At 41.6% G+C, this 26,230-nt stretch overlaps 1 protein-coding gene across 2 annotated transcripts in view; it reads left to right on the plus strand.

The window, feature by feature from the left end:
• Window positions 1-26,230, plus strand: part of LOC308319015 (mannosyl-oligosaccharide 1,2-alpha-mannosidase IA) — a 220,087-nt gene that overhangs the window by 188,373 nt on the left and 5,484 nt on the right. Inside the window, exons 5-9 of one of the 2 annotated variants that reach the window (XM_080768811.1) lie at window positions 4,448-4,542; window positions 8,270-8,393; window positions 8,673-8,766; window positions 10,940-11,055; window positions 17,439-17,658. In XM_080768811.1, the coding sequence (XP_080624937.1) occupies window positions 4,448-4,542; window positions 8,270-8,393; window positions 8,673-8,766; window positions 10,940-11,055; window positions 17,439-17,658 (649 nt within the window). Of the gene's footprint in view, window positions 1-4,447; window positions 4,543-8,265; window positions 8,394-8,672; window positions 8,767-10,939; window positions 11,056-17,438; window positions 17,659-26,230 lie in introns of both variants that reach the window. The other variant, XM_080768810.1, reaches the window with a different exon arrangement.

A 26,230-nucleotide genomic window follows, 5' to 3' on the forward strand; every position in this document is an offset into this window, starting at 1 on the left:
AGTAAAGTATTTTGTGAATACAAAAATGCTGTTCTCAGAAGTCCCTTGTTGCAACTTACATTTCTTTAGGGCGGCCAACAAATGGTCATGTCTGGGCACAATCAAAACGATGGAGGTTGCACAAAATGTAATTTCACCCACTGTTTTTACACCTGTAAAACTGTGATGTGACAATAAAAAGGATTCTGATTCTGGGCACACACTTGGTCGGTCGCTGGAAGAAGGATTGAGAATTGTTTGGCTGTTATCTTTTTCTCTGTGCCATGTTCTGACAATATGTCTTCACACTGGCTGCGTGACACTCGGCTTCTGCAGCGGGTGAAGAACCAGCAGAACAAACACATTGTGCTCTGGGCTGATGCCGACTATCGTACAGGGAATAAGGGAAGTAATGAAATGAGCTGTCACTTCACTTGTCCGTGCTTGTGCATGTCGCCCCTCTGTGAATTATACCCCCTCCTCCCCCTGCTCTGTCCAATAGGCAGAAAGTTCTAATGCTCTCAAAGTCTCAAAGTTCTCAAACTTTTTCACCGCCAATTTGAAGTGGCGTATTTAGTTGTGGACCCCATCTAAAACCAGGGACCTCCATACAATATTTTGTTGTTCAAGATTTATTAATTTAGCTGGGGACCCCTCAAGTATCCCCGGGGGTCATCTAATCTGGTAGACTGGACATGACCTGTGTGATATGGGATGGACTGTGTAAGTGGTGCATGTCAACACAGGGCATACTTGCAGTACAGTACAGTACAGTACAGTACAGTACAGTACAGTACAGTACAGTACAGTACAGTACAGTACAGTACAGTACAGTACAGTACAGTACAGTACAGTACTTGCCTGGCTCCAGCCCTGAATCGCTAGCCACGCCCATTAAAATAATCACACCTGTGTGAAGTGAGTGGTGCAACTCTCTGTCGGGGTCCCCGGGGGGTCCCCAGAAGTTCCAGACCAGGGACAAACACGGCCAGCCAGCCAGAGACACACATAGCTGGAGGATAGGAGTGGTTGCACCACTCAAAAATATGTTCTGGATTAATGAAGTGAAACGGCATTCAGGCTGAGTGTCAGGCTAGTACAGTGCAGTGCAGTACAGTACAGTACATGAGGCTTGTGCAGTGCTACAGTATATGGCCTGTGAGGAGCTGAGTAGATGTCAGTCAGAACACCAGGGACCAGTGTGCATATTGAGGGGTAGGTATTTATGATCTGGGGGCCTAGCTGGTAGTGGAGCTTGCGCCCTGCTGTGTGATAAATCACAGAACAGATGCCCGCCAAAGGGCTTTTGCAGTAATTGATACCCACGTAAATTATAAAAAAAAGCAAACAAGAATAAATAACTGCAAAATAATCACAGTTTGAACCCTATCGTGTGCGTGTGTGTGTGTGTGTGTGTGTGTGTGTGTGTGTGTGTGTGTGTGTGTATGCGTGCGTGCGCGCCTGTGTGGGTGTGTGTGTGTGTGTGCGCGTATGAATGTGCGGCGTCGTGCGTGTGCGTAACAGAGATTGTATATTTGCTTTGCTGACGGCATGGCTGAGAGTCATTAGTTATCCCTTTAATTGACCATATTCACATGCCATCCGTGTTGATCTTATATGGTTGGCATAATCCTCCCTGCCCCAAGTATGGTCATGTGATATATGATCAATAAGAAAGACAGAGGGTGACTGTAGGAGAGATACACAGATACATGCACACCCATGCACGCACGCACGTGCACAGAGTAAATACATGTTCCATCAAAGTCAGCTCCTGCTGTATTGATACCGGCAGAAATAATGAGGCTGTGAGTGTAAATACCCCCTGGGCCTTTTCCCAGTAGAGAAGACAGACAGACAGAGCAGGGCATTCTGGGTAACTAACCATAAAAAAATAGATGCCTCATTGGCCAAAATGCAGGCCAAATGCAGTTCATTGGAGCCATGTGTCTCCAATGTGAGGAGGAAAGCAAGCGGAGGTACACTGCGTCTGCCTCTTAAATGACTACTGGCCAAACACAGCGCGTCTTTTCCGGGATTTATCAGTTCAATCCAAGGGAGCTTTATTGACACGAGGAAACAAATGTTTACATTGCTAAAGCTGCCCTACCCTACTGGCCAAAGCTGGAACTGTAGGTGGGGTACATGCATGAGCAAAAGAGCGTGCAGCTGGGGTTTAACACAGAACGATTGTTCATGAATCGATTCAGGTGCATTCATGGAGGTTAGCACTTCCGCATAAGTAGAGCGGTCTTCCGGGTGCTTCAAATGCCAGTGAGCAACTTCCATTGAAATGAATAGCTGGGGGGGGCGGGGCAGTCCACCCTACTCCATGGGGACAATGCATGTAGAGCAACACAGTGGGAGGTTGCCATAATGGCATAATTTATTTATGTTTGCTGAGTACCATTTGCTAAATAGAATTTAATCTGTGTCAATTACATTACAATACATTGTTCCAATTTATCTTTTACCTCTTGAAAACATTTGTCTGTGTGTGTGTGTGTGTGTGTGTGTGTGTGACTGTGACTGTGTGTGTGTGTGTGTGTGTGTGTGTGTGTGTGTGTGTGTGTGTGTGTGTGTGTGTGTGTGTGTGACTACATGCGTGACTACATGCGTGTATGCGTGCGTGCATGTAATGTGGGCGATATGGGATGTATGAATACACTGAATTATCTCAAAAATGCAGCTTTGACTCGTATGCCTGGGATTCTATGCAGCACTTTGTTTATAATGTGTGTGAGCAAACCATGCCAGGGCTCAGGGTAGTTTCATTTGTTTCCCTTTTGAAAATGACCTTGTAGCTGCCAGCCATTAAATTGGCACTTGAAGCACGTGCAAAGAATTTTGCATGCATCCAATATTTTCTATTTTTGCACATTTTTTTAAAGACGTTACTTTGTAGGTGAACTTTGGTGGAACCTTTGGTTGTATAGCTACGTGGCCATGAAAGTAATCCTTGTGGCGCGCTATATGAGCTTGTAGATCTGCTTATTTTGAAAGATCCTGAAAGTGTGTGCACGTCTTTGAATATGCGTGTATATATTCATTTAAAGACATGTTTTGACTGAAATCTTTGCTTCTGGCGGATTCTGGCACAAAATATTTTTGAAATTGATATGCATGATGTTAACAGCAGAGATCCATGGTAAAATCACCGTTCCAGTAGTTACGAGGCCTAAGTTGAACTCAGAGCAGAGCCACATAGAGTCTAAAAGATGTCAGTCCTCAAATAACTTTGTTCAGTTCGGAGGGGGGTACAACTTCTTTTGAAGTATGCGGCAGGCTTAAACCTAACATCTTCTGACAAACTAAATGCATTTGCAAACTGGAGATATTAGCTAATGCTTCATGGAGCTGAGCAAATCTCCCAAATTCAGGCCAGAAATCGACCCATAAAGTAGTAGCATTATAATAATGGCAATAATAATCCAAATAGTGGACGTATTTTTTGTATAATCTTCTCTCCTTACTCAAATACTGTTGAGCCACTGGTAAGATATACTCTCTCTCTCTCTCGCTCTCTCTCTCTCTCTCTCTCTCTCTCTCTCTCTCTCTCTCTCTCTCTCTCTCTCTCTCTCTCCATCCCTCTAATTTAAATTTCTGCTTTGTCTTTTCTGAACCCTCTGGGTATGGTCTACCATTTCTAACTGTCTCTTTGGAATAGACTCCAACGCGCATTGTCTGCCTTCCGCTACGTCTGTCTAGCCTTCTCTCTCTCTCTAGGGTTGAACCCCCCACATCTCTTTAGCTCAGTATTGCTATCGCTGTCTTTCTCTCTACTGTTTATATTTATATTTTTTATCAAGCCTATTTCTGTTAATTGGCCTTGCAGTCAATGTTGCTCCTTTATTTCTTAGAACCACCTGTGAAGAGAGATTTCTCATTGTGCAGTTGTAGACTATACTTTGAGATGCTTTAAATCCTGTTAATACAAATAAAACTATAGGCTTTAGAGATATTTATAACAGGCTAACCCCTGTAGTGGTACTGCATTCTGTATAATATACAGAATACAGTACCAATTCAGGGGTTACCTCGCAATATTATTAGGGATAGGGATTAGGGATATTGCAAGTGAGCTGTCTAGGAAGAACATTGCTCTTTCTGCTTCGGGTTTACGATAAATAGTTGTTTCAAGAAGTTGATAGTGTTGTCATCACATTTCATTATAAACACAAGGAAGTTGGCTGTATTGTTAAGATGCAACAATAACCCGACTCATCAACGTCCTCCAAAAGCGAATTTTACAACCAAAAAAGCTGGTTGATTTTGTTTTTTTGGTGGTTGATTGAGAAGTAATTGTTTTACAGTCCCATAGTACGTGTGTAAGAGATGTTTGTTGAGAGTGTGGATGGGAAATACAATTGTACTCAGTGTACTCAGTCTAAAGAATGTGACTGAAGAATTTATTATATTTGTGCATTTCATTTAATTCTTTCTCCTCTCTTGTTTTTTTGTCTCCTAGATGTACAAGAAGAAGGTAATGGAGCTGGGAGAGAAGCTGCTGCCTGCCTTCAACACACCGACGGGGATACCACGAGGTGTTATCAACCTGGGGAGGTGAGCCTTGACACCAGCCAGCCCTCACCTCCAATCCCTCATAGAACACAGTGTCAGCGTATGTGGTCAGAGACGTTAGTGATTAGAAAGAAGCCATGCCTGTGTTCGCAATATGTTCATCTTGGCAACACGTGCCTCTTCGTCCTCGAGGCCCAGCCCCTGATGTAGCGAACTGTGTTTCAATGTTACAGGGATATCCTTTTGGTGTTTACCCGTTCAGGACAGGAGACGCTTTTGGGGTTCTTGTAGTACATTAGTAGAATAACATTTTTGTAATTTTTTAATTAGTATTTCAACATTTTCAGAAAACATAGTTCAGGATTTAGAAGGCATTTTTAGAATCGGGATAGTCCTAACTGGGTTAATATGCAGGGTTATTATTTTTGCAGAATGCCCTTTCCCGTCTAATGTTTCACCTTTGCTCTGCTTTTAGGATTTAATTGGCCACACCGACAAAATGTCTGTGTCTGTTTGAGACAGAAAAGAGGGGCAGAACAGATATTCTTGTATGATGCGGTTAAGCACTCAATTTCTTTTCAGATTTGACAATCCAACAAGGAATATTGCTTATGATCAATAAGTGTTGAGGGCATGAAGGAAAACAATATCTGTCAAAGTGATGAATGGTACAATAACAGAAGGCTACTACTCTGACATTCAAATCACCTCCTTCTAACTATACCCTCTGTGTTGCCTCCTCATTGTAGATGTACAAACATGGAGATATGCTCATTCCAACTAATAGTTATTTTCTCTTCTCTCCTGGCTAAATTATTGATGTACTATAAATACTTTGACATGCAATCCACAATTCCTGCCTCTATCGGCTTGTATGCGCAAGCATACAAGCCTATCATACAAGCATCCGACAGCATGATGATATGTTGTCAATACCCGCCATTTAGTGTGAAATGTCCCCCGTTTTCACAGAGAGCTGGGTTTGCAAAAAGGTCTTTGTGAAGTCAGTGATGGAAATAAGCTGTCTTCTTTCTCACTCGCCCTCTTTTCCTTCTCATTTTGTTCATTTAAATCTTCTCAGAAGACTCACTGGCACCTCTACCATCCACCTGCTCACAATTAACCTGCCAGCTTAGCTGGACATCTGCTGGCAAATTTAATTACCCTATTCTACAATTAATTCCCACAAAGTGGGCCTCCAGTACAGATGGGTGGGGAGGAACCGGCCTCCCTGTTGTGTGGTAATAATGTGGGGTGTATGCACAAAGCTATACATTACACACAGATGCAGGCAGGCATGTGTGCACGTGCAACTGCACACGTCAAGACAAAGGAACACACAGACATTCTCTCGGTGCCCTGAGTTTTACAACAAATGCATGACTTTTGGAATCAGGTAGGCCGACACTGAGGCATTGAGGCCCGTGAGGCATGACCGAGTGAGCTGATAGTGCCCACACTGAGCAGCCCATGGCCTCGGGCATAGACGAGTGCACCAGTGTGTGTCTGCGGTGTAAAAGAACATTGTGAAATTTCTTTGGTGTCGGGTAGAAACCTCATATTTCCATTTTTTAAATTTAATGCCTTACTACGTCTTCGTACTATATCTCTAGCAGAAAAGTAGCAAAACTTTTATGATACGAAACGCATTGTGATGCAACGTGTTGTGAGATCCGCAATTGTTTGCTATTTTGGAACATGTTTGAAAGTGAAAATGTTTTAGCATGTCTGTGGCTTTCATCAATAATTAACCAAAATTATTGGAGGTAGATATATAAGAGGTTGTGACTAAATAATAACCCCATTGGATCGATTGGAAGCTTATTTTCTTTCTCCATTATCTGAAAAGTTACAGTTTTGGACATACAAGGTTTCTGCCTGACAACAATGATTTAAAAGTCCATTTGGGCCCTCAGTCATCTGTGTTTGTATTCTGTAGCCCTGACAGTAGCTCCTGACAGCTACTGTCAGGAGCGGCAGTAGCTCATGAGTTAGACCGGAAGGTAGCCAGTTCGACCCCCAGTTTCTCCTGGACTGTGTCGGAAGTGTCCTTGAGCAAGATTCTGAACCGATGAGCATTCACCGTTTAGCTGAGCTGCTGGGGACGGTATATGCTGCCTGATACGAAGTGCTGCCTCAGCATAAAAACTAGGGGGGGGGGGGGGACCTTCTACCTCCCAAAGCCAGCCAGTGTATGCGTATTTGTGGTTTGTGGTGCAAAAACATATCCTTTTTAATATATCAATGTCTCAGAAATGTCTCAATATAACAACGGGCCGATCGATACCACTCGGATGAATGTGCAGTCATATGATTTACAAACTCTTTAATTCCCCCTGTGTCCCCAATGTCCCCCCACCCCTGCCCCCGCCACCGCATACTTTCCCTCTGCTTACATCCCTCCTCTTAAAAAAACATTAGGACCTGTGGCAGATTCTGCGCCCTGGCTCGCAAGGGTGATGGCAGTTTAGAGACCAGGATTACTGCATGTTTTTAGTGAGAGTACTATCTACCCTAGGGGACACAGGGAGAACATGCAAACTGCACACAGAAAGGCCCTTTTACCAGCCACACCCAGGGTATGGGCACTGATGACACGGAGGGGAGAACATGCCCCAAGCGCCCACAGGGTCCCCAGGGGGAATCAGCGCTACCGACTGCGACACCGCGTGCACCCAAAAAATACAGTTAAACTTGGCGTTAAAGGCTCGATCCACTCTGAGAGATGTTCTCTGAATTTTGTCGAAGAAGCATGCTATAAGCAAAACCAGGGAACGTTAGCAAAACCCCATATGGAGGAGTTAGCTAAGCATCAGCGGGTGCGAAGCAGGCAGCAAGACTGTATCATGCATAATTGCTTATCAGTGCTGCTGTGACAACTGAATCTCCCGACTCTGAACTGAACTGAGAAAATTAAATCTATTGCAGGCCTTAGTTGAATCGGAAGTGTTTGAAGCTGCAATTCCAAATAGCCAAAACTTAAAATAATATATCATTATGCTCTGGAGTCTGGACAGGTGTGCCTAATGCCTTTTACAGCTCTCTGCAGATGTAGATGGTTATCGATCGCCATCTTAAAAAGCAAGTACGCCTCTCGCCCAAGTCTGCTCAGCTCTACCACTCTTACAATATGCAGTGTCTGAGTACTGACTGAGTAGCGTCTTCCCCATTCAGCTGTGGCACACACTGCAGACAGTGTGATGAACAATGCAATATGTGTGTGAGTTGTCCCTATAAGCAGCCTGCATGGATCAAGTGGATGAACTGTTGGACTGTCGGTGAGAGGCAGTCTACAATAGATTTCTACAAGTAATATTGAAGTGACTTAGTTAGGAAGTCAGAAATTACTGTACAACTTTTCCCTCTCTAGTAGCTATGTGACATACAGTACTGTACCTGACCACAACAATGCACTGTAACAAGTCAAGCGTTTGCCTCTGCCGACTCTGAATTTTAGAGCACTTATCTCACCATAGTATACACACTGTCATTCATTTGCATATAATTCTGCAGGTGTCAAACCTGTTTTTTGTAACCACTGTGGCTATCAACATAACATCCCTTATCTTTTTTCATAAGAAATTATGCCTACAAAATTGCGTGCGTGCGTGCGTGCGTGCGTGCGTGCGTGCGTGCGTGCGTGCGTGCGTGCGTGCGTGCGTGCGTGCGTGCGTGCGTGCGTGCGTGCGTGCGTGCGTGCGTGCATGCATGCATGCGTGAGTGTGTATGTTGATGATACTCACTTGGTGTGGTGTGGTTTCTGTTGCAGTGGCACCAGTTGGAGTTGGGGATGGGCGTCCGCTGGGAGCAGCATCCTGGCGGAGTTTGGCACCCTTCACCTTGAGTTTGTACACCTGTCCGAGCTCACTGGCAACCCCATATACACAGAAAAGGTGAGCCACAATGACTGTATTAAATGCAGTATATTCTTGTAACTGTAACTATGAAACCGCCTTGCTGAATGTTTAAGGATGCATTGCATTGAGAGCTATTGATTTGATTGTGTTGAACATCATTTGTCACTCTGCACTGTATATGTATTGTGTGTATTTTTTACCAATTTACTGCATGTGATTGCTTTTGTTTTCAGCCCTGAGGAAGTGATACAATAAAAATCTAATGATGAAATCTGACACTCATGTTCTATGGTTTCTCCTGTGGTGTTTCTGTAGGTGATGAACATCCGAAAGGTGCTGAATAAGATTGAAAAGCCCCATGGTCTCTACCCCAATTTCCTCAGTCCAGTCAGTGGCAACTGGGTCCAGCGTAAGTACAGAAATGTGTTTGTTGTATATGCACACCTTGTCTGTGCTGGAAAAGCCAGTCGAGACCCTACAGTACATCAGTGTAGCGGTGTGGTCAGCCAGTTGACCCATGTGGGCAGTGGCGCAACTCTCACCAAATGCTAGGGGGGGATAGAGAGCGGCGCCGCTTCGCCGAAGAATCCGTCCGCCCCATCCCCCTAGGGGAGGGGGTATATCTGGTATATCTCTTCAAATGGGGGGTGGTCCGCGGGCTAATAAGTGTCCATTTGGGGGTCCTTGACACGAAAAAAATTGGGAACCACTGTACTAGAGGCTAAAGTATATCCATGCATCTCCTGATCTAGTCAATACACGTGTTACGCGTAAACAAGAAGTCAAAAACAGTGTGTGACACCAAAATCTATTGAATCCTGTTCCTGTATTAGAATCATTACGCAATCACCACAGAGTGCAAAGCACAATGGGTCACTGATGGCGGTGTAACAACTTCCAAGCTGAGCCGAGACACGAGCGAGCGAGCGCTCCAAACCATTTTGGGATTTACATGGGGGTGGACCAAATACGTCCTTCAAAATATATCACGTTTATGAACGCAGGATTTCAAAAGTATTACTCCTAAGATCACTTTGGAGCTGGGGGGGGGGGGGACATGTGTCGTTGCAGGGGACCCTCCAACTCATTTGGAGGGGACAAATGTGTACGTGGGTCCAGATCACAAGAGCAGCCTGTTACCTTATGAAGCACTGCTTACGTCTCCCATTTATGAAATTCTGCAGTGACTTCAGCACTCAATGGCAGACCTTGAGCCAAACTTTTCCAACTTTTTGTAGAAGAAGCCCCCCCCCCCCCCCCCCCCCACAAGTCTTCCAGCCATCTGTCCATTCATTTTCAATTTTAATAGCAAGATTATAGTGACTGCAGTATGAGGGTTATTAAAATGATAATGAATCCAATTACCTGGGGAAATCGAATCTTCCATTTTCACCTGAAAGGAGGCGAGAGAACAGGCTCTGCAATACTAATCTAAGTGATTATGGGAGCTAATTGTTGTCGTAGGTGACTGTGTACTGAAGCCAGGCAGATAAATAACAGAGAGGAGGGAAACAATGAAAGTGTCGGCAAACTGCAGGGTTTTTTTATCATCAGCGATGGACACAAAGCATTCGCTCCAAAGCTCTCCGTCTTTCTATCTGCCTTTGTGAAGGACAAACATAAAGTTCCCTCTGATAACCTTGCAGGGGAGTGTGTCAAACTGTCAATGTATGTAGTGAATTGTTGTGATATGAATGCTTGCGTGTGGGTGGATGGCCATGCACACCTCCACTGCAATATCATATTCAGCTTGTTGAAGTGGAATTCAGTCTAACACCGAGGAGGAGGAGGAAATCAACGCCCACCGGCCTTGTTTTTCGATTTCCAGAGTTTTGAGCGTGTTATGTAATATGGATTTTGCACAAACATCCAAACTGTTTTCAGACTGCCACCTCTGTATTGAAAGAGCGTGGGTTTGCGTAGCAATATGTACACATGAACAGAACAGGTTATCCAGTAGTGTCAAGACAATGAAGATGGCAAGAACCAAGGATATGCCATTGTACAGTATATACGACATTGCTCTTGCCTCTTACAGAAAATCTACAACTATTTCGCTATGTGCACGTCTGAATATATACAGTGGCTGTAAAACGTAACAACTTCAACAGACCAGGTTGTCCAAGGTTATCCAGCCTTTCTACTGTAGCTATGCGTATATTATACATATTCAACTTATTGCTGTGACCTTATAGGCATAGACCTGCATATAGTTGCTAAACTATTTGAATTGGCATTGGACAATCGCTTTTTGGGGTGGGATTTAGCAAAGGGCTAATTCTTTCATGAAATTTGGATGGCTCTGATACATTTAACAGACATAATATAATAAAACATAAAACATAATACAACAATAAAATACTTGATTGTTAAGATGTACACAGCCCATCCATGCATGCAAGACACTTTTAGTTTGGTAGTGACTGGCATTCAATGCTCTTACCATTGAAGGAAATAAACTACTGCTAGCCATCTTGATGATGGAGCAGTGTGCAGCACTAGTTAATTAAGACAAAAAAAACAATAGGTTTTTGTGATTTGGTTGTAACCACTACCCACACCACCCCCTTTTCCCTTCCTAGATCATGTTTCCATCGGAGGCCTGGGGGACAGCTTCTACGAGTATCTGATCAAATCCTATCTGATGTCAGACAAGACGGACGAGGAGGCTAAGAAGATGTACTACAGTGCACTGGAGGTATAGGCAAACTGTAATCTTATATTGTACACAGAGACAGGCTGCTCTTACTGCCGGGGGAAGGAGAGAATCCTAGTGGATGGAGTTCAGTAGAAATTAGCCATGAAATATAGCATGTAAACATATACTATTTGGTGGACGCTGTCATCTGACGTGCATTACAGAACCGTTGGTTCATTTTTTATTAATCTGCTCATATGCACTGGCCCCAGTGCATGTGAGCAGATTGTTGGGAGAAGACCTTATCAGGCCAGAGAGGTTCCTGGGAGTCTGAGCCATATTTGCTTTGTGACTAGTAGACAGTAGGGCATTAAGTAACTAGTCGACTATTCAACTAGTCGACTAGTAAATCCACTAGCCGACCTTGTTGGTACTAGTTGACTAGTTCATAAGAAAGAAAAACAATCCCTGATTTTGTAGGCATCAAGATCAGGTAGATTGTAGTTATAGTCACAGTTTTTAAATGTACAAATATTTATATATCTTTTTTGAGTGGTGCAACCACTCCAAGGAACAGCAATGTCCGTCCTAACCTATGTGACTATGTTTACAGTATCAGTAGTGGCAAAAGTGGCGCTGTTGTGCCAGAAACAGAGAGAGAGAGAGATAGTGTTGCACTATTGCCTTCTAATTACAGAGAGAGAGAGAGAGAGAGAGAGAGAGAGAGAGAGAGAGAGAGAGACAGGGGGAGAGGGGGAGTTGCACCACTCAGTTCACACGGGTGTGATTTTACATAATGGGTAGTTAAACAACTAGTCAACTAGTAAAAATTACTAGAAGTGAATGCCCTATTAGACAGAGAAATGTGATATCCATATGCGATCACATACATGCACAGTTAACCCATTCTGACCTGAGATCAGATTCATACGAGGTTTCCACTGGACACACACTGGTCTGATGAACCCATTCTGACCTGAGATCAGATTATAAAAATGTCAGTCGTTCTTTGATTTTTCAAAAATAGCAGACCTACAAGCTCGTAGCGCGCCACTCGGTGGCGCGCTATGAGCTTGTAGATCTGCTATTTTTCAATAGCTAAAGCATAACATAGTGCTAACACCAAAATCGGTGCCCGCCCAGAATGGGTTAAAGCATGTGTATCTGAGTGCACACGTTCAAAGTGGCTATTACCCCCCCCCCCTCCCCCCCCCCCCCCCCACACACACACACACACACACACACACACACACACACAAACAACCCATAACTATTAATGATATTTCCTTTGTCCTCATCGTTTAAAATGATAATGACCATGGGCGTTCTATACTACGGGTTTTGCTGGAGATATCAGGCAAGTCAGGAAATGTAAAGCAATCTGATCAGTCACCAAGTCGCTGTTAGTTCTTGCAAGTGGGCTTGGTGTGTAATTGCTTAAAGACATACTACTTGTGCTGTATGTACAGGGATCCCAGGTGTAAGCACAGGACAATCTGGTATTCAAATCAAGTTAGATTACTAATTAGAACACTGTGTTGGATGGACACTTTCCAATTATTCTACAACATGATTATTGCAGATAACGGCTAACAAGGATGAAACTCATTGGTTTCAGGCCTCAAGGAATGCATGAATGGAACATGTTCATTAGCGTTCATTCTGTAGATCATTGTTATAATTGCTTGTCTGCTCCTCATGTGTTGAGATGTTTTTTTTGTTTATTTATCTCTATAATACTGATTATAGAGTATGTAGGATACCCATCACTTTATCTCAGAGTCAAGTAGCATAATATATATATATATATATTTAACCGCTGTGCCAATCCACAGGAACAGTTTGTCAGTAAACAGCAGTATGAAATCCCATGGTTCCATGTTGAGTAGTTATTCCTAAAACGAATTGTAGCCAGTTGCATAAAACCACTGAGGTTGCTCTTACATTTGCAGCTAAGTATGCCTTAAAACAGTGTATAAAATCATCATAGGGATTTCCTTAGGATGTTTGAAGGGGAAACCCTTTGATCTCTAATGTTTGCCATACTTACTTCTGTTTCCCCTTAGACCAATCTCTAAAAGGCCCACTGAAAATCTCATTTTTTGTTTGGTTACTGTCTTACCCATGACAAGTCTACTAGTTTCTTACTCTCTGCATACTGTATCTCCAAAGCATTCATATAGTGTTTTACAACTAAAATCTGTCTTCAAGTTCAGACATTAACTTGCTGAGTCTATAGGTTTGACACAGGCCACGCAGCTTGGACATGTTGTGACGTCATATGCCGAATCAGAGCCTCACTAAATGCATTTAAATACATTTGTCAATGAGATGGTATGCAGGGTCGTTGGGTGATACAAAACCTCTATGAGGACGTGAATGGGTTATGTTTTCAGGAGTATCAATTGTATAAATGTGGAATATAGTGGTGGAAAAAGTACAAAAATATTTTACTTAAGTAAAATACTGATTCTCTACTTGAAAATTACTTAAGTAAAAGTACAAAGTGCCCATTAAGAAAGTTACTTAAGTAAAAGTATAAAAGTACCTCAAATAAAATGTACTTAAGTACAAAAATTTACCCGGCGTAAAATGTACTTAAGTATAAAAGTAAAAATTACAAAGTACAAGTACAAAGTACAAAATACAAAATAAATTTCAAAATGAATACAAAGAAATGAATTTCCAAAATTGTCATCCTGTCAAAAGTGGCTTTATTCCAAAAAATACTGAAAATACAGAACCCCCAACAGCATACATCGTGTTGGGAAAGTTCTTTTTTTTTAGGAACTATAGTTCAGTTCACAGTTCAACATTTTTAAAATGAACTAGTTCCGTTCATAGTTCATCATTCCAAATTTTGAAAAATGAACTATTATAGTTCTTTTTCGTTATTTTTTTGCTTTAATTTTTATATATTTTTTACATTTTACAAAAATTGCTCTTTTGCAATGTGAAATGCCACCGAATTATTTTTCCTTCTCTATATGGGCTTTTGCATGCTTTTATTGTGAAGGCAAAAGTTTCTGAACGTTCTCAGAGCCTGCATCTCCGCATGCTGGGGTTGGCTGATCTACAAGCTCACAACGTGTCCGGACGCGACGAGTTGTGAGCTTGTATATCAGCTATTTTCAGCACGGAACACTTTGTACGGCGAAGAATAAATTAGGCTTCATTCACTGTGGAAGAGAGATGTCTTTTGTTGGCCGTTCGTGGCGATATTATGGACACGTACCTCCTCGAAGCGATAATAACCAACTAAGCTATTGGAAGCTATTTTTCGTGGCACATTATGTGTGTACAACAACAAGTTCCCTCAGTGTTTGTGTTAGGAGTTGGGACAGTGTCTGCTGTCTGTCAGCGTGCATGATCATCATGCAGTAGCTAGATGCGCGCTCCAGTGACGGCTGAGAAAGATTCGTTAATTTGTGTCGGATAGGGACTTATTGGTTTGTTTTCCGCTAAATATTAAGGCATGTTTAATGCATCCATGTTGAATGCGTGTGACAAAACAACAGTGTGTGCGTCTTGCCGTCTTCAAAGCAGGCCAGGCAGCAGAACACAACTCCGCCCCCTATTATCTGAGAGTGGAGCAGCCAGGTTCAATTCTCAACTGCGCATTCCTCCAGTAAGACAAATATAAGATTTTATTATTTAATTTGTAGCGAGTAACGAGGTGTCCGATTTTAAATATAGCGCATTAAAAGTACGATTTTTTCCTTGTAAATGTAACGAAGTAAAAGTAAAAATACAGCAAAAGAAAAGTAGTCAATAAAAGTACAAATTCTCCAAACTTGTACTTAAGTACAGTAACGAAGTAATTGTACTTCGTTATTTTCCACCACAGGTGGAATACAAAAAGAGGGCAAACAGAGAAAATATGGAGGCGCTAGAAATCTCCTTTAGGGAGGTTTTTGTAGGGAGAATAATACTGGATACAGTATATTTATTGAACGGGGGCGGCTTTCCTGTGGTATTAAACCACACAATAGTGGATTTGAGGATAAGAGTTAAAAAGTGCAATAGAAGAATAGGAGGAGATACCAAGACATATTCTTCTAAATCTCTACAGAACTTGAACAGGATCTTAAACGATAAACTAGTTTATTGGCTTTCCTTTTCTTTTTGTATTCTCTTTGTTGTCCATTTGGCAGAAACTACTGTAACTGCACTGACAACAATGCTACCACTTTCACTTTTAAAAGATGATGATGTGAGTGAAGAATAACGTTTTGCCAAAGCCAATTAAATGTAACCATGGTAACTGAAGATTTGCCTATTACAACAGTAACTACTGTACCAAGCCTTAGTCTACTCTAAACATTTAGTTAATGAGACAACTTGTCTTAAAGGCTTCATGCAATATGCTCCCAAATGCAGTTATTATATTAGCTAAGGGAAACATTAGGGACAACCTCAAGTTTGAAATTTAAGGAAGTGTACGTATGCACTTGTGGTGTTCTTGAAAGTGTGCCCTTCAAAAAGTTGTAGTGAAAGATTTATCTGAAGAGACAGGCGCAACACGTTTTGCTTCTAAACATCAGCGTTTGTTTTGCCATTGATACTGTCAATCATAACTCTCTCTTTAAATGCAAAATAGGGTAGTAGCCAAACACAATAAGGGTGAGAGACAGAGAACGGGAGAAAGAGAATAATGTTGAGTCATTGGGAATGAGGAATCGATCCGGAGAGATGTCCTTCTCTGTTCTTTCCTCTAAAGGAAAAATAAGGTAAACAGTGGGTGAGCACAAAGCAAAGGTCTGGTGGGAGACATGCACAAAACATCAATATGCACTTTTCATAAAAAAAAATTCTTGTTCCGTTCTTCTTTGCATTCATTTATTTTCAAAGGGTTTGAACTATATAGAGCTCCCTTTCCCAGGATATAGGAATCTTAATGGTGCCTGACTTCAATTGAGCTCAGCTATACACATTAATTATTTCATACCTAGATCCAGACAAAGCAAAAGTGGTATGTGAGGATAATCTTCTATGTGCATAGGCGTTGTACAATGTACAGTATGAACATACAGTTCATACGCTGCATACAGTAGGTTAAGGTAGATCATAGTACTGTAAAGACCCTTGGGAGCACACAGTGAATTGTGCTCCCATTTCTTTTTTTTGTACACTTCTGTTCTGAGTTCTGTCCATGTGTATGCATACTGTAAATATAAATTAGTACCCGTGCGTATCCAACCGAGGGCAGGGATACTGTATCATACCAAGGAATTCAAGGAATGACTTGCTTTTCCTGAGGTCGGATAATGAAAATGCTGAGTGATAATGTATCACATACAGAACTTTATTTATTCACAGAGACAACAAGAACATTAATTTATTTTAATTTGAAGTTTGAGTTCACCCACTAAGTTCTGTGGGAATTTTGGGGCAATTTCTTGAACTGGGAACTTGAGGTTCCCAGTTCGATCCCGGACTCCCCCAGAGTTAGTGTCTTAAGTGTCCATGAGCAAGACATTGAATCCCTAATTGCTCCAGATGTGCAGGTTGGTGCCTTGCATGGTTTCCTCCACCACGGTGTATGAATGTGTGTGAATGAGTGAATGTAATGCATCTATGTAAAGTGCTTTGGATAAAAGCCCTATATAAATGCACCATTTACCCCTCTACCAAAGCTCTTTGGCGAAAACCACCGATCTACTGTTCCCCTATTTTTGATGAATGTTTGCCTGTTATGGCATGGCCAGATTATGGAATTTGTGGTTCCAGTGGTTAAGAAAACAATGTACTGTACTTCCCCTTTTTGCAGTAAACACAGCCCCAGGTGGCTTAAAACAATGAAGATAATGTTGCTTGTTTGCCAGCCTCGCCTCGCCTCTGTGAACTGTCAAAGGTTTTCTGCTCGTTTTCTTCCTTTGTGCCTGGATAAACTCCAGTGTCTCCCCAAACATGAATTCTACTAAACTATAAGCAACCGTTTTTCCCCACGTGAAAATGTGACTTTAGCTTCCATTGTTTGGTCAACTAACATGCAATCCCTTCGGGTAATATAGCAGCAGACCAATTACCAAAAGTCAAATTAAAATTGTGATTAAATATATATAAATAATTATATATAATACATTGGCAATTATTAGTAGCATGTAACTATGTATCGGTATAAATTATTACTTCATTAAAAAATGTCATTGGGATCTACTGTGGTGACAGTCCAACAAGACAGTGGTTGTCTATATTCATTATATGGGTGACAGCACGGCACGCGCTTTGTGTCGTGCCTATGCCGCAGCACAGCCATGCCAATAATCAAGATATACTGTAGCACTTGTTTCTTATTTCTTATCTGGCAAGATATTACATTTACTGTACAAGCAGATGGCAGGAATCAGCTCTTCTGGCTTGCTTGACTGGCTACAATTACACGCATAGCATCAGTATGATATATGAACAGCACGGGAACATTGGCTGTTTGTCATCTGCAGGCGATTGAGGCCAACCTGGTGCAGAAGTCGCCCGGGGGACTGACCTATATGGCTGAGTGGAGGGGTGGCATCTTGGACCACAAGATGGGCCACTTGGCCTGCTTCTCTGGGGGCATGGTTGGCATTGGGGCTGACGACGGAGCACCAGAGAAGAGGCAGCACTACTTGGACCTGGCTGCCGAGATCACACACACCTGCCACGAGAGCTACACTCGTTCCGGTAAGGATCATTTGAAAAGCTGACATTTAAGTGTTATGCATATTGCATATAGGGTTTATTGGATTCTTTACTGTGAAAGGGCCATTTCAGCAGAATAACAAGGGAACTGGCAGTGTATTAGTGTCTGATTGATCACACTTAGATATAGGACAATTCACCAGTAATCTTCCTTACAGCTTCTTTAAGGGTTCTGTCGCCCAGGAAAGGCAGTCGTAATTCATCCCCAACATGATGTTCACCGTGTTCATTTTCCACTATTCAGATCAAAATGAAATCGCATTTTCAAATTATTGGTCCTGTGCTCATCACAAAGGTGATGAAATTTCATGGTTCATTGGCATTCTGCCACACGGCGCATGCTGTCCGTCTTTTTAAGAGAGAATTTGGTGGCATCGAATGTGCGAAAAGCCAGTCTGGGAGAGGCAATATCATAAATTAAAAGAGCTCTGGGCATTTTAATTTCACCCTGAATAAAGTCGAGAGTGGTTCCTAGTGTCTGAACCTCAAAAGGCGAACGATGCGTCTAATGGGGAGCAAAAGAACCCAATGTCTCTGGTGCGGAATTGTAGTTCTCCCCAATTATGTGCTAACATCTCACAGCTGCAGGCAGGCGTGCAGGCAGGCAGTAGCAGCAGGCATGGGAGTGCTTGTGCCAGTCCATTTGAAATCGATAATCATGCCCTGTTGTAATTCAAAGAAGAGGGAGATGCGGGAGCTGGTCTGGTTTTAAGGGGAAAAGGGAGAACACAAAAGAGAGCGGATAAACAGATTGGCAGAGACTTGCTGAGACCGTGGGCAAATGAGATACTGCACCAACCTGGGAGCCGGAGGCAGATCAAAGAGCTTTGATAAGGGTCTACTTGTTTTCACAGGATGTGCCCGAGAGATTGACCAAACAGATGAGAAGTTTAGACTGAGAGTGAGTGAGAGAGAGAAACACACACACACACACACACACACACACACACACACACACACACACACACACACAGACAGAGAGAGAAAGTAGAGAGCCAAGAGAGAAAGTAAAGTATAATTAAAAACTGTTTAAATGTCAGGATTTTTGCCACGGGAACTTTGATCTCCTCCTCCTATATCTCTCTCTGACATCTGTCTACTATGGCCCCGACAGCTAAGAGAATAATCTTCACATCTACATCTAAAAGTAATTTTCTGCTGTCGGGCAGAAACTTTGTGTCTCCATATGTCAAATGTTCATGTTTTTTCATAAATTAATGCCCTACTTTATCATATTATTATATAGTGTCACACACAAGCACATATTGTGATCCTGTAGATCTACTATAATGTATTGCTATTTTTGAGTGATGCAACCACTCCCTTACGGAGCTGTGTGTGTGTGTGTGTGTGTGTGTGTGTGTGTGTGTGTGTGTGTGTGTGTGTGTGTGTGTGTGTGTGTGTGTGTGTGTGTGTGTGTGTGTGTGTGTGTGTGTGTGTGTGTGTGTGTGTGTGTGTGTGTGTGTGTGTGTGTGTGTGTGTGTGTGTGTGTGTGTGTGTGTGTGTGTGTGTGTGTGTGTGTGTGTGTGTGTGTGTGTGTGTGTGTGTGTGTGTGGCTGGCTGCCTGGGTGCCTGACTGGGTGGGTATGAGCAGGGAAATAGCATGGTTGTTTTTCACCACCTGTGCAACCTAACACACACACAAACACATATTAACTGTATATATGATGATTTCGGGTGTGCCAGACTGCCAGTACAGTACAGTACAGTACAGTACAGTACAGTACAGTAGAGCAGTGGTTCCCAAAGTGGGGTCCGGGGACCCCCAGGGGTACCTGAGGGAGTTCCAGGGGGGACCCATCTATTTTGTTCATGTTCATTAAGTGCTAAAGTGTTTAAAGCAGTGGTTCCCAAACTTTTTCATGTCAAGGACCCCCAAATTGACACTATTTAGCCCGTGGACCCCCATTTGAAAAGATATGCCAGGGACCCCCATAAGAGAAGACGTACACATTTAGACGTCTACATTTAGACGTCTACATTTAGACGTACACATTTAGACGTCTACATTTAGACGTCTACATTTAGACGTACACATTTAGACGTCTACATTTAGACGTCTACCTTTAGACGTACACATTTAGACGTCTACATTTATGATGAAAAATGATGAAAAACGGCGTGCCATAGTATGCCGTACGATATGGGCTATAGCCCACGGTCCAAAATGATGAGAAACGAGGCTAACTTTTTTTTTTCAAAATTTCAAAAAACATGGGCTATAACCCATCGTTTTTTTCATTTTTTCATTTTTTTCAAATCCTCAAAAATGATGAAAAACGGCGTGCCATAGTATGCCGTACGCGTACGATATGGGCTATAGCCCACGGTCCAAAATGATGAGAAACGAGGCTAACTTTTTTTTTTCAAAATTTCAAAAAACATGGGCTATAACCCATCGTTTTTTTCATTTTTTTCAAATCCTCAAAAATGATGAAAAACGGCGTGCCATAGTATGCCGTACGATATGGGCTATAGCCCACGGTCCAAAATGATGAGAAACGAGGCTAACTTTTTTTTCCAAAATTTCAAAAATCATGGGCTATAACCCATCGTTTTTTTCATTTTTTCATTTTTTTCAAATCCTCAAAAATGATGAAAAACGGCGTGCCATAGTATGCCGTACGATATGGGCTATAGCCCACGGTCCAAAATGATGAGAAACGAGGCTAACTTTTTTTTTCCAAAATTTCAAAAAACATGGGCTATAACCCATCGTTTTTTTCATTTTTTCATTTTTTTCAAATCCTCAAAAATGATGAAAAACGGCGTGCCATAGTATGCCGTACGATATGGGCTATAGCCCACGGTCCAAAATGATAAGAAACGAGGCTAACTTTTTTTTTTCAAAATTTCAAAAAACATGGGCTATAACCCATCGTTTTTTTCATTTTTTCATTTTTTTCAAATCCTCAAAAATGATGAAAAACGGCGTGCCATAGTATGCCGTACGATATGGGCTATAGCCCACGGTCCAAAATGATGAGAAACGAGGCTAACTTTTTTTTTTCAAAATTTCAAAAAACATGGGCTATAACCCATCGTTTTTTTCATTTTTTCATTTTTTTCAAATCCTCAAAAATGATGAAAAACGGCGTGCCATAGTATGCCGTACGATATGGGCTATAGCCCACGGTCCAAAATGATGAGAAACGAGGCTAACTTTTTTTTTTCAAATTTTCAAAAAACATGGGCTATAACCCATCGTTTTTTTCATTTTTTCATTTTTTTCAAATCCTCAAAAATGATGAAAAACGGCGTGCCATAGTATGCCGTACGATATGGGCTATAGCCCACGGTCCAAAATGATGAGAAACGAGGCTAACTTTTTTTTTTCAAAATTTCAAAAAACATGGGCTATAACCCATCGTTTTTTTCATTTTTTCATTTTTTTCAAATCCTCAAAAATGATGAAAAACGGCGTGCCATAGTATGCCGTACGATATGGCCTATAGCCCACGGTCCAAAATGATGAGAAACGAGGCTAACTTTTTTTTTTCCAAAATTTCAAAAAACATGGGCTATAACCCATCGTTTTTTTCATTTTTTCATTTTTTTCAAATCCTCAAAAATGATGAAAAACGGCGTGCCATAGTATGCCGTACGATATGGGCTATAGCCCACGGTCCAAAATGATGAGAAACGAGGCTAACTTTTTTTTTTCAAAATTTCAAAAAACATGGGCTATAACCCATCGTTTTTTTCATTTTTTCATTTTTTTCAAATCCTCAAAAATGATGAAAAACGGCGTGCCATAGTATGCCGTACGATATGGGCTATAGCCCACGGTCCAAAATGATGAGAAACGAGGCTAACTTTTTTTTTCCAAAATTTCAAAAAACATGGGCTATAACCCATCGTTTTTTTTCATTTTTTAATTTTTTTCAAATCCTCAAAAATGATGAAAAACGGCGTGCCATAGTATGCCGTACGATATGGCCTATAGCCCACGGTCCAAAATGATGAGAAACGAGGCTAACTCTTTTTTTTTCAAAATTTCAAAAAACATGGGCTATAACCCATCGTTTTTTTAATTTTTTAATTTTTTTCAAATCCTCAAAAATGATGAAAAACGGCGTGCCATAGTATGCCGTACGATATGGGCTATAGCCCACGGTCCAAAATGATGAGAAACGAGGCTAACTTTTTTTTTTTCAAAATTTCAAAAAACATGGGCTATAACCCATCGTTTTTTTCATTTTTTCATTTTTTTCAAATCCTCAAAAATGATGAAAAACGGCGTGCCATAGTATGCCGTACGATATGGGCTATAGCCCACGGTCCAAAATGATGAGAAACGAGGCTAACTTTTTTTTCCAAAATTTCAAAAATCATGGGCTATAACCCATCGTTTTTTTCATTTTTTCATTTTTTTCAAATCCTCAAAAATGATGAAAAACGGCGTGCCATAGTATGCCGTACGATATGGGCTATAGCCCACGGTCCAAAATGATGAGAAACGAGGCTAACTTTTTTTTCCCAAAATTTCAAAAAACATGGGCTATAACCCATCGTTTTTTTCATTTTTTCATTTTTTTCAAATCCTCAAAAATGATGAAAAACGGCGTGCCATAGTATGCCGTACGATATGGGCTATAGCCCACGGTCCAAAATGATAAGAAACGAGGCTAACTTTTTTTTTTCAAAATTTCAAAAAACATGGGCTATAACCCATCGTTTTTTTCATTTTTTCATTTTTTTCAAATCCTCAAAAATGATGAAAAACGGCGTGCCATAGTATGCCGTACGATATGGGCTATAGCCCACGGTCCAAAATGATGAGAAACGAGGCTAACTTTTTTTTTTCAAAATTTCAAAAAACATGGGCTATAACCCATCGTTTTTTTAATTTTTTCATTTTTTTCAAATCCTCAAAAATGATGAAAAACGGCGTGCCATAGTATGCCGTACGATATGGGCTATAGCCCACGGTCCAAAATGATGAGAAACGAGGCTAACTTTTTTTTTTCAAATTTTCAAAAAACATGGGCTATAACCCATCGTTTTTTTCATTTTTTCATTTTTTTCAAATCCTCAAAAATGATGAAAAACGGCGTGCCATAGTATGCCGTACGATATGGGCTATAGCCCACGGTCCAAAATGATGAGAAACGAGGCTAACTTTTTTTTTTCAAAATTTCAAAAAACATGGGCTATAACCCATCGTTTTTCTTTTTTTCATTTTTTTCAAATCCTCAAAAATGATGAAAAACGGCGTGCCATAGTATGCCGTACGATATGGCCTATAGCCCACGGTCCAAAATGATGAGAAACGAGGCTAACTTTTTTTTTTTCAAAATTTCAAAAAACATGGGCTATAACCCATCGTTTTTTTCATTTTTTCATTTTTTTCAAATCCTCAAAAATGATGAAAAACGGCGTGCCATAGTATGCCGTACGATATGGGCTATAGCCCACGGTCCAAAATGATGAGAAACGAGGCTAACTTTTTTTTTTCAAAATTTCAAAAAACATGGGCTATAACCCATCGTTTTTTTCATTTTTTCATTTTTTTCAAATCCTCAAAAATGATGAAAAACGGCGTGCCATAGTATGCCGTACGATATGGGCTATAGCCCACGGTCCAAAATGATGAGAAACGAGGCTAACTTTTTTTTTCCAAAATTTCAAAAAACATGGGCTATAACCCATCGTTTTTTTTCATTTTTTAATTTTTTTCAAATCCTCAAAAATGATGAAAAACGGCGTGCCATAGTATGCCGTACGATATGGCCTATAGCCCACGGTCCAAAATGATGAGAAACGAGGCTAACTTTTTTTTTTCAAAATTTCAAAAAACATGGGCTATAACCCATCGTTTTTTTCATTTTTTAATTTTTTTCAAATCCTCAAAAATGATGAAAAACGGCGTGCCATAGTATGCCGTACGATATGGGCTATAGCCCACGGTCCAAAATGATGAGAAACGAGGCTAACTTTTTTTTTCCAAAATTTCAAAAAACATGGGTATAACCCATCGTTTTTTTTAATTTTTTAATTTTTTTCAAATCCTCAAAAATGATGAAAAACGGCGTGCCATAGTATGCCGTACGAGTAGAGGGTACAGTAGAGGGACCCCCACACGGTAACTGTCATTTCTCTACCGTTTCGGACGTGGGGTGGCTTGCCGGAACCGGGCCGGCACCCTGGCCGTGGTCCTGTGGGTCTGGAACTCTGCCTCAGCTGTTTGTGGTTCATCGTCCTCTTTTCACCAAATAAGCCAAAGTGACTCATCACATGGTTGATGGAACACTTTTGATCTGGCAGCACTGGTAAAAGTCTTATCTCTCCTTCTCTCTCTCTCTCTTTCTCTCTCATAGCCGTCGGCCAGGTTTCTCTCCGCTCATTAAAAGGGACTGGGTGGTACTTAGCAGGCTGTTGGATTAGCTGCCAGTGGAAGGATGGAGGGAAGAGATTTGCTTCTTGCATGCATTACAGAGTGGAGTGGCTTCTACTTAGCTCTGTCTTTAATACTGACACTATTAAGGCTCAGGCTGTTCAAGTACCCTATACTTAAGCACAATTCTGAGGTACCTGCACTTTAATTGAGTACCGTATACGTAATGTTTACGGAAATCACACAATTTGCACAACCTTCACTTCATGTACCTAATCGCTCGACACAATTTGCACTACATCACACACTTCTCACATAAAATCTCAAAGCATCAACCTACAACACACAAATAGTAAAATCTCTAAACATTCAGGTCTAGTGAGAAATTTGCAATCAGAACTGCAGTGCAGCATAAAAGGCACTTGAGAGCCTCTGCTTTGTTTGGTGAACAATGGAGAACCTTGAAGAGATCGACAACCAGAGAAGGATCGACAACCAGAGAAGTAAGAGTGAGATGCATCTCACTCTTACTTCTCTGCTTCGAGAGGAGTAGGTGGACAGAGGGAAGGAGGAGGAGGAGGAGGAGGAGGAGGAGGAGGAGGAGGAGGAGGGAGAGGAAGGGGAGGAGGAGGAGGAGGAGGGAGAGAGAGGGGAGTTTGAGCAGGCTGGTTTACAGTGCATATTTGTGTGCTGTTTTATGTTTGACTATATGAAAAAGTATAGGCCTACAAAGTACACAGTCATTTTACAAAAGGAGAAATGGCTCATTGTCATTGTGTGATTGTGTGTCATTCATGTGTGTTCCATTTCTATGATTGTGTTTTCAATTTTGCACTTTTTCATTGTGCTGTAAATGCTTGGTAGTGTGCAGTAAATGCTTAGTTGTGTGTACTCAATGAATGTGTGTCATTTGAAAACATGGCTGTGTGTACCAAATGAAAACACAAGTTCCATTTTGGGAACAGTTAAGAGATTTGATGGCAAATAGAGTCATCATGGAAAAAAGCGCTGGGTGCCGGGAGTGTTGAATTGCGATGCTTAGCACTGGGAATAGGACCAGTGCTTCTGTACCATAGAAATGCATGGCAGACTGCCACTGCCAACTCAAAAGGCACTCTCTGTGGACACAACCCCTTTCTTGAAAGCTTTGGTTACTACTCATTTAGATTAGACCTGTTTTATACAGTACATCAACTTTCCGAAAATGGCCGACGGCAGATCGTAGCATTTTGATTACAGGGCGTTTACTTGTGACAACTTAAGTAACCAAAGTGTAATAGCTACTTATGTGCAACACTGTCATATGACAGTAGCTAGGCATTAATTTATGGCCATGCCTTTTTGGCCATGCACCCCCTGTTACCTCCCGACCTAGCTGACGCAACCCCCCACATGAAAATATTAATTGCATATGCTATATAGAGACATATATTTCCTTTTTATCCACATATATGCACATATACTGTATGAACCTGAATATGGCATATATATGCAGCATAGGCTATATTCTGCATATACTTGCCATATATTGGCATAATAATATATTTAAAATAACAGCACCACCATTAGCCTTTTCATGTCGCGCACCCCCTAGAAGGCGCTCGCGCACCACAAGGGGTGCACGCACCGTAGTTTGGGAACCACTGTACTACAGTATACAGTGCACATGATTTATAGGTGTATATGTTTTACTCACTTGCTCTCACTCTCACACACGCACGCACGCACGCACGCACGCACGCAGTAATGAGACTATCTAGCCTGGGGCCCTACTGTCTGTGACAGCTTTTTTATTTCCAGATGATTCTCCTTCCCAGCCGGATGTGGCCACTCTCAGTCCAATCTCCCATTAGGGACCACGAAGACCCCCCCCCTCTCTCCCATGGTGCAATTTCCTAAAGGGTCCGCTTGCCCTGACATCACGTACGATAAACCAGAGAAAAGGTCTCGGCACGGTGGGCCGCAATAGATTTCCAGCATCATGTAACATGTCGTAATACAACTCCCAATCATCTTGTCTTTGAAAGGTGTGATGCTGCTACAGTAATGCAATGCTACTGCCTTGGTGCAAAGGGTCAAAAAAATAAGATTCTAGTTGCATCGTGGAGTGGATATCTCATTGCTGTCGGGTGGAAACCTTGCATTTCCCAAAGAAATCCGTTAAAAAAGTGAACATCAAGGTTCAAGGTTGTGCTTTATTGTTACATCTTGCGTACG

This window comes from Protomyctophum bolini, assembly GCF_963924005.1.
Source record: "Protomyctophum bolini genome assembly, chromosome: 7".
Classification (NCBI taxonomy): Eukaryota; Metazoa; Chordata; class Actinopteri; order Myctophiformes; family Myctophidae; genus Protomyctophum; species Protomyctophum bolini.